The sequence below is a fragment of the Carettochelys insculpta genome, chromosome 29 (genome assembly GCF_033958435.1).
Source record: "Carettochelys insculpta isolate YL-2023 chromosome 29, ASM3395843v1, whole genome shotgun sequence".
Lineage (NCBI taxonomy): Eukaryota > Metazoa > Chordata > Testudines > Carettochelyidae > Carettochelys > Carettochelys insculpta.
Genome location: NC_134165.1, coordinates 3,942,582 through 3,951,209, shown reverse-complemented (window position 1 = coordinate 3,951,209; position 8,628 = coordinate 3,942,582). Strand labels below are relative to the sequence as shown.

Genomic DNA, 8,628 nt, shown 5'->3' with positions numbered 1-8,628 from the left:
AATGCCAGGTTTTGGGTTACAAGATTCCTGCAGTTGAAGAGCAATAGATTAACTGACATGCCCGTAAATCGCTAGTGACCCGTGTTGTGCTTCAACGCCACCTCAGGGATTTTGACGTCTGCTTGGCATGAAATGTATCTGAATCTTCTATGGCTTCAAGGAGGCCAGCTGGGAGGTATTGCTTAGGGCGCAGGAATTGCTGCAAAAGAGCAGATCAGAATGTCAGCTAAAGGGTTGCCTCTAATTTTTTCCATGTATTTGTGGAATAAATTTTATGTGCATCAAGGCATGTGTGGACGTGCACCACCAACAGAAACATGCTGCCAGCTGTGGGTGCTCTGACAACCAACTGGGCAGCACCTGGATCTCTCCTGGGCAGCCACCCAAGTGCTTAGGGAATGCTGGTCATCTGTAAGAACAGTCTTTACCAGACGCGTTAGAGCCAAGTGCAATAAACCTTGGTTTGGACAACTATTGCCTGTCCACAGGGGACATTACCTCTTAGCACCTGCTGCCTTGTGCCCTGAAGCAGGGATGTCATGAGGCAAGCAGTTCCACAGACTCATCCCATATTATTATTCATTTTGATCTATTTTATGGCAGCAGCACCCAAAGGCTTGCTGTGCACTGGGTGCTCTGCCAACTTACAGAGCAGGCATAGACGATGTGGCCATTGAACACGCTGGTGCCCTGTCTATATTAGTACCTCACACTTACAGAATGGGAAGCAACTGTCTAGGAAGGAGTACCACAGAAAGGGATCGAGGGGTCATAGTGGACCACAGGCTAAATATCAGAGGGGTAGCCGAGTTAGTCTGAATCTTCAAAAACAAGAAGTCCTGTGGCACCTTATAGATTAACAGATATTTTGGAGCATAAGCTTTCGTGGGCAAAGACCTGTTGCATCTGACAAAGCGGGTCTTTGCCCACAAAAGCTTATGCTGCAAAATATGTTAGTCTATAAGATGCCATGGGACTTCTTGTTGTTTCTCACAAGCTAAATATGAATCAACAGTGTGACATTGTTACAAAAAAAGCAAACAATTCTGGGCAGTATTAACAGGAGTGTTGCGAGCAAGATACAAGAACAACAAGAAGTCCTCTGGCACCTTATAGACTAACAGATATTTTGGAGCATAAACTTTCATGGGCAAAGTATCGCTTCGTCAGCTGCATAAGTCGGGGGAGTTTCAGAGGAAGATTTAAAGCGGGAGGCTCAGTAAAAGGGAGGACCAGAGCTGACAAGGGCTATCAGTCAGGGTGGATGTGGCCATTATCAGCAGTTAATGTGGAGTTGTGACATCAAGAAAGAAGAAATCAAGTCAGTTCAGTTGGAGGATGTGGCCTATTGTCAGTTGCTAATGTGGAGATGTGAACATCAAGAGTGGAGAAACTGATTTTGTAATGGGACAACCACTCCTAGTCTCTGTTAAATCCTTGGTTGATGAATTCAAATTTGCAAACGAATTGCAGCTCTGAAATTTCTCTTTGCATTTATTTCTGAAATTTTTTTGTTGTGGGACTGCTACTTTTAAATCTGTTACTGAGTGTCGAGGGAGATTGAAGTGTTCTCCTACAGGTTTTTGTATGTTACTGTTCCTGATGTCTGATTAATGTTGTTTGGCCAATGTAAATTGCACTAGGGCATTGCTGGCACATGATGGCGTATATTATATTAGTAGATGTGCAGCTGAAAGAGCCCCGATGGTGCGGTTGATGTTAGGTCCTGTGATATTGCTGGTGTAGATACATGAGCAGAGTTAGCAGTGAGGTTTGTTGCAGGGATTGGTTCCAAGCTTAGAGCTACTTTGTTGTGGTTTATAGTTGCTGGTGAGAATTTGTTCAAGGTTGGCAGGCTGTCTGCAGGCAAGGACAGGCCTGCCTCACAAGGCCAAAAGGATCATTGCTCCGGATGGGTTGCAGATCACTGATGATGCGCTGGAGAGGCTTTAGTTGGGGGCTGTATGTGATGCCCAGTGTTCTCTGGTTTTCCTTGTTGGGCCTGTCTTGTAGCAGGTGGCTTCTGGGTACACGTCTGGCTCTGTCAATCTGTTTCTTCACTTTCTTAGGTGGGTATTGTAGTTTCAGGAAAGCTTGGTAAAGGTGAAGAAACAGATTGACAGAGCCAGACGTGTACCCAGAAGCCACCTGCTACAAGACAAGGAAAGATGTGGACAAATTGGAGAGGGTCCAGAGAAGAGCAACTAAAATGATTGAAGGTCTGGAAATATGACCTGTGAGAGAAGATTAAATAATTGAGTTTGTCTAGTTTGGAAAAGTGAAGTCTAAGAGGGGAGATGTTAGCAGATTACAAGTACCGAAAAAGGTGTTACAAGGAGGAGGGAGAAAAATTATTGTCCTTGGCCTCTGATGATAAGAAAAGAACCACTGGGCTTAAACTGCAGCAACAGAGCTTTAGTTTGGACATTAGAAAAAAATATACTAACTGTCAGGGTGGTTAAGTCTAAATTGCCTGGGTTGGTTGTAGAATCTCCATCACTGGAGATATTTAAGAACAGGTTGGATAAATGTCTAACAGGGATGATATAGACGGTGCTAGGTACTGCCATGGCATCTGGACTTGATGACTTCTTGATGTCCCTTTCAGTTCTAGTGTTCTATGATGCATGACTCCACCATTAGCAAAGTAGATTCCCTAATAGAGCGTAGCATACTTCTGGCCTATGAGTTTCTGCTCCAAAGGTTTTACAGTCCAAACGAGTGGCAGAGACAGAGGGAGTTTTATGGAGCTGCCTTCAGGACTATGACCACATTCTCTACTGAACTGTCTCAGGACTTGCCCAAAGTAGAACACTGAGTTAAAGACAGATCCAGGGCCAGAGCCCAGATATCTCAGCCCCCTCCCCTTTCTAACCTACTAGATCCCACTCTCCTCAGGGCGTTAGGAATATAATCCAAGAGTCCTTGCTCTCAGTCGGTGTTCCCTTTAAACTGAGTGCTTGGGCAGCTGGTCAGGAGAGATTCAGTGCCGCCCAACTGATTAGCAGAGTGCCCAAAGCCGGCAGCATGTTTCTCTTTGTGGCGCACGTCCCCCCATGCATATGGCAAAATTTATTCCACCAATAGATGGAAAAAATTAGAAGGAACCCTGCTCCAGCCCTCCCATATGCTCTGTAGGCCAGCATTGCAGGATATCACAGCTCATCATTCTGTTCTGTGGCTAGCACCTTAGTGTGTCATAAACACCACAATATCCCAAAATCCAGTCCCACCCCTTTAAAAAATCAATAGGCTCTTGTGGCACCAGGACAGAAAGAAATATCTTTTGTTCTGATCTTCCCAAGTTTTCTGGGCTCCTCCCCATCCCTGACTAGCCTGCCCAGCTGTTTACTCAAGGGCTCACCTTACACACAACTCTCAGGATAAATAGTCCAGGAGGAGCAATTTCCACTCCTGACCCTCCTGTTATCACCATGGGGGGTTCTGCTCTCTACCTGGTGGCTGTGTTTGCTTTCTGCTTCACGACTGTTTCGCACAGCCAACTGTAAGTACCCCTGTGCTTCTGTCTCAGTGCTGAGGGTGTGAAACTGAGTTTGTGTCTCTCAGTAGAAGCAAAGCTAAATTACCCTCTCTTCTCTACCGCTATATACTGCATGGTGACAGGCTGTAGAAATTCTCTCCCCCACCCAGTCCAACCTTACTGCTCCCTTGCTCAGTTCAGAGACCGATTTTTGGGGTTTGGGAGATGGGATTTTTTTTTTTTTGTACAGAACAAACTGAATTTTGAAACTCACTTTCAGTGCTCCCTGGAAGCTGAGTATGTAAGTGGATGCCCATCAGAGATTCAGGTGCTGCCCAGCTGATTAGCAGAGCACCCACAGCTATCCTCAGTTGGCAGCATGTGTTTCTATTGGTGGTGCACATGTGTATATTCTGGTGCACACAACAAAATTTATTCCATCGGTTGATGGAAAAAATTAGAGGGAACCCTGCACTTGATGCAAGCTAACCAGCCATAAAGCAGGAGGAACTCCTTCAGCAACAACAGGCTTACTCACCTGGCTGAAATGCCCTGAAATCAGAGGGTGATCTTTTTCTTGGCGTCAGTGGACTTTGGATCAGGCCCTAAAAGAGACCAGAATCAGGTCCTATGCGGTTCAGTTCCACAGCTTCTTGCTCAGTTTCTGCAGCGCCATGACACCAGTGGGGCTAAATTCCATTCTCAGTGTATCCTGGAGCAAACTAGAGTAACTCCATTGGCTAAGGGTGTTGCTTATGATGCATGAGACACATCAGGGCCTGATGGGTCTTCAAAGTACAGTCGTTCATAGTTTGGGCACTGGGCTGGGAGTGAGGACCCCTGGGTTCTGTTTCCTCCTTAGAGGAAATGTGCCTACAAGGCTAGAAAGGTGAAAAAAGTAGTACAGTGCTCCTTGGTTCTATCTGATGTTCTCGCAAGGCAGATAGCCAAGAGGCACCTGAGTTCTAGTGCAGATTATAGGAAGGGAATGAAGTATGGTGGTTAGAGCTGGCTAGGGTGGTGTGATTTGACTAAAAACTACTAGGTTGCATTCCCAGGAGAGTCACTGACTGGCTGCGTGACCTTCAAGAAGCTTGTCCCACGCCCATTTTCTCTGCCAGCCTCTCCCTCATCTGTAAAAAGAGGATTATGACCAGGGCTGTTTTAAGGGTGGCGAAGGGCCTGGGGCAACCCCACTCCACCCCTTCCACAAGCTCCACCCCCTCACTCCCTCTTCCAGGCAAGGTGGCCTGCTCTTGCCTCATGCCAGGTCCCTGCAATGTCCTGGGTCTCGCCTATCTATAGGCCAGTTGGAGCAGCTGCCATGGGACCCCCAAAACCACAGTGCCTGGGGCAGCTGTCCTGATTCATCATATGGACAGACGGCTCTGATCATGACACTTACCAACCACTGTTAAGTGCTACAGGATCTATGTTTGGCGCATGCTTTGAGCGGTTAAGCTTCTATTACCCATCTGAGTGACTGGCTGCGTGGCACGGTTACTGCCCCCACTGCCCCAACAGCCTTACTGGTGAAGCCCTTGACTTTTCGCTCCTGCAATAGAGGCATGTGGTTTTAGCCCCTAAGGTTTCAGGTTCGATCCCACCTTCCAATGACCCTGGTCTATCGGCTTTACATGTCAAACCAAAGTGCTTCCATCTTATCAAAAACCAACCACTTTTATTTGTCAGCAAATTTGACCAAATCGCCATCTCCCTGCAGGACCCTTTGATTTGATGGAATACAGCTCCACTGGAAACCTGCCCCCCAGTTGTTTCTAAGCTCCTACGCTATGTCTGCACAGCTGATGACAGGTGTGGTGCCCAGCTCTGGTAAACTTGCACCCCCCCACATCTGGGGCTAGTGGCTGCAGTGGGCCAGGTGGTGCCTGAGTCTGTAACCAGTCTGTTGAGCTTATTCTCAAGTGGCCGGTCCAAGACAGCCTGCGCTGTCAAAGCTCTGCAGCTGTTTTTAGGCTCCAGTTAGCATGTGCATGGCCTAGTCTACACCTACCATGTAGCTCAAACCAGTTTCATTGCTCAGGGGTGCAGTTACACCACTTCACTTACTGGAGCTAACATGCACAGCTTGACGGAGGGGAAGGCTACACTTGCCAAAAGTTCAACTTGTTCAAGGTTGATTTTCTGGGGTTTGATTTAGCGTGCCTAGTAAGGGATGCACTAAATTGAGCCATCCAGCTAGGCAGTCGGCCCTGATCCTCTTCATTGTCATGAGGAGTAAGGGAGTTGGAGGGGAGAGCTTCTCCCATTGACCACCGGCTGTGTGGACAGCCAGATAAGTCGATCTATGATATGTTGATTCCAGCTACGCAATTGTCATAGCTGGGATTGCATCGCTTCAGTAGATTTTTCAGCCTACTGTAGACCTGGCCAGAGGATTGGATGCTGGGTGACCTGTGCTGAGAGAAATCCCTTCCCTTGATGTAGGAAGCTGCTGTGCTCAGAGCTGTCCTGTCCAAAGGACAAAGTGGGATGCCTGGCTCAGTCCCCACACTGCAGGAGGCCCTGCTGCAGCTGCCCCAGCTGTCCTGTGGATGGGATGGGGAAGGGTTACCTGGGCATGGAGTGGCAGAGGTGGCAGCAGCAGGGGGTCGCCTTCCTCTGGCTCAACCCGACTCACCACATGAGCCGCCCCAACAGCAGCCTTCTCTGCTTCCTTCTGCCACACCCTCCTGGCCCAATGAGCCATGGTTCTCTGCGGCAGTGGGAAGTAGCCTCCACTCCCTGCCACACATGGAGAAGTGGGAGTCAGCACACCAAGAGGATGTGGCGGAGCAGAGCAGAGCAGGCTGCCGCTTGCGTGGTGAGGGCAGAGAGTGGAATAGATTTTATCATGTGCATGTGCGCCACCAATAGAAACACACGTTGCCCACTGTGTGCACTCTGCTAATCAGCTGGGTGGCAGCTGATTCTCTTCTGGAGGGCTGCCCAAGCACTCAGCTTCCAGGGAATACTCATGGGTTGCAGGGGGGTCAGAGGGAAGGTGACCCCATACTGCTGCCATTGCCATTCGCTACCCCAGGCAATCCCCAACCTGGGTCAGGGAGGGGGCAAGGGGACAGGGTGGGGGTAGGGCATGAGGGGGCGGAGCCTGTGGTGCAGGGGGATTGCCTTGCCCCGACCCCAGGATGGCCCTGTTTGTGCTGTTAGGCCACTGCCACACCCATGGTGTAGACATGTCCTATGTCCAGGGCCAATCGAGGCAGAGGGGGAGCAGGAGGAGTATCTGGCCTTGGCCTCAGTTTAGACACTTCTTGATTTGGGGGCTGTGTAGATGTATCCCAGGGAGATGGGAACTGTTACTGTGTCTTTCTCTGTGTTTGTACTGTGCCTCCAGCACTGCTGGGATTTGGACAGGAATCTGTAAGGCAAATAAAAATACACTATAAAGCAGGGGAAGAAGCTTGGTAGAAAACCAGACCAGGAGGTTCCTTAGGGCTCTGGGAATTGCAGCCAGGGATGTTTTAAGCACTAACACAATGAATCACCTCAACCATTTTACAATTCACAGTTACACCCTGATCACCCCCAACGTCCTGCGGGTGGAGAGTGACGAGAACGTTGTGGTGGAAGCCCATGGCCTCACTGGCCCAGTCCCGGTTACAGTCACCGTGCAGGACTACCCGCTGAAAAGACACATCTTGTACCAGAATGCAGTCAACCTGGCTCCTAACAATGGGGTTGGGACAGCTGTAATTAAGGTGAGTGAAACCCCAGCCTCAGGTCAGCCGGTGAAACAAAGGGCAACATTTTCAACAGTGGCCTGGGGAGCGGACAGCTTCAGCAGGCTCTTGGTCAAGGCATGGGGGAGGGGGCGCTGGCTCCATGCTCCTGGAAGGGGCAGGGCCTTGAGCAGAAGAGGTGAGGCATCCAGCCCTTAGCACTGGACAGACTGTATGTGCCTGACGCCCAGCCCTGAGAGCTGCCTGGAGAGGAGCATGTGGCGCTCCAGCTGTAACTTAAAGGGCTCAGGGCTCCAGCTGCACTGGAAGTGCTGGGAGCCCCACGCCCTTTTAAATCACTTGGGCACTGGGCCAACTGTCCCCTTTCACATCCCCCCTTCAGCAGGCCCACTAATTTTAGAAGCCTCCCATGTTTTGGTTCCCCAGCAACACCAAGACGCTCAGATCCTATCAATCTTGGACGTCTTTCTCGGAGACACTCTAGCCGAACATGAAGTTCTGAGCTGGAAGAGCGGAGTCAAAGTCTAGCCTCTGTCTTACACATGATGTCAGACGAGACGACCATGTTGGTCTCTTCTGGCCTTAACATCTACAGTGCTATCTGTGTGGGGTGAGGGAGGGAGTATAGGTAACTAGACAGATAAGCAAGGGTCACTAGATGGGACCAGAAAATGGAGGGGCTCCAAATTAAGAGATGGTAGAAAATGTTGAGATGAAAGCTGGTTTAGTGCAAGAGTGGGCAAATATTTTGGCCTTGAGGGCCATTTATTGGTATGGAAATCATATGGTGGGCCTTGAACGCTCATGAAATTGGGTGTTGGGATGCAGGAGGGGTAAGGCACTGGCTGGGGGTGTGGGCTCTGGGATGGGGCCAGAAATGAGGAGTTCAGGGTGCAGGGTGGGGACTATGGCCTGGGGAAGGGGTTTGGGATGTAGGAAGGGTGAGGGCTCTGGCTGGGGGGTGTGGGCTCTGGGGTGGAGCCAGAGAAGAGAGAGTTAGGGTGGAGGAGGGTGTTTAGGGCTGAGGTAGGGGGCTGAGGTGCAGGAGAGGGATCGGGACTGGGAAGAGGGGTTGAGGTCCCCAGCCAATGGGAGCTGCAGAACTGGAGTGTTGGTGGTGGGGACAGCATGCAGAGCCCCCATCTGCCCCTATGCATAAGCAGCTGGAGTGGGGATCTGCTGCTGCTTCCAGCAGTTTCATGGAGCCATAGCACATGCAGAGTGGGCCATGCCCCAGAACCTGCTGCCTGGTGCAAGCTTGAGGTAGAGTAAAATGTCTGATGGGATGGATACAGCTTAGAAGGTGTAGTTTGCCCACCTTGGTCCAGTGGTTAGACTAATAGCCTGAGGCTAAGGAAATCTGGGTTTGAGTTCCAGCTCTGCCACTGACTCCCCGAGAGGACTTTGGCAAGTTACTTAGTGCCTCATTTGTGATTTATAGGC

At 49.9% G+C, this 8,628-nt stretch overlaps 1 protein-coding gene across 1 annotated transcript in view; it reads left to right on the top strand.

The window, feature by feature from the left end:
• The first annotated feature begins 3,434 nt into the window (after positions 1-3,434).
• Positions 3,435-8,628, top strand: part of LOC142003402 (A.superbus venom factor 1-like) — a 70,479-nt gene continuing 65,285 nt past the window's right edge. Inside the window, exons 1-2 of the mRNA XM_074980325.1 lie at positions 3,435-3,505; positions 7,014-7,203. Coding sequence (XP_074836426.1) covers positions 3,435-3,505; positions 7,014-7,203 — 261 coding nt within the window. The remainder of the gene's footprint in view (positions 3,506-7,013; positions 7,204-8,628) is intronic.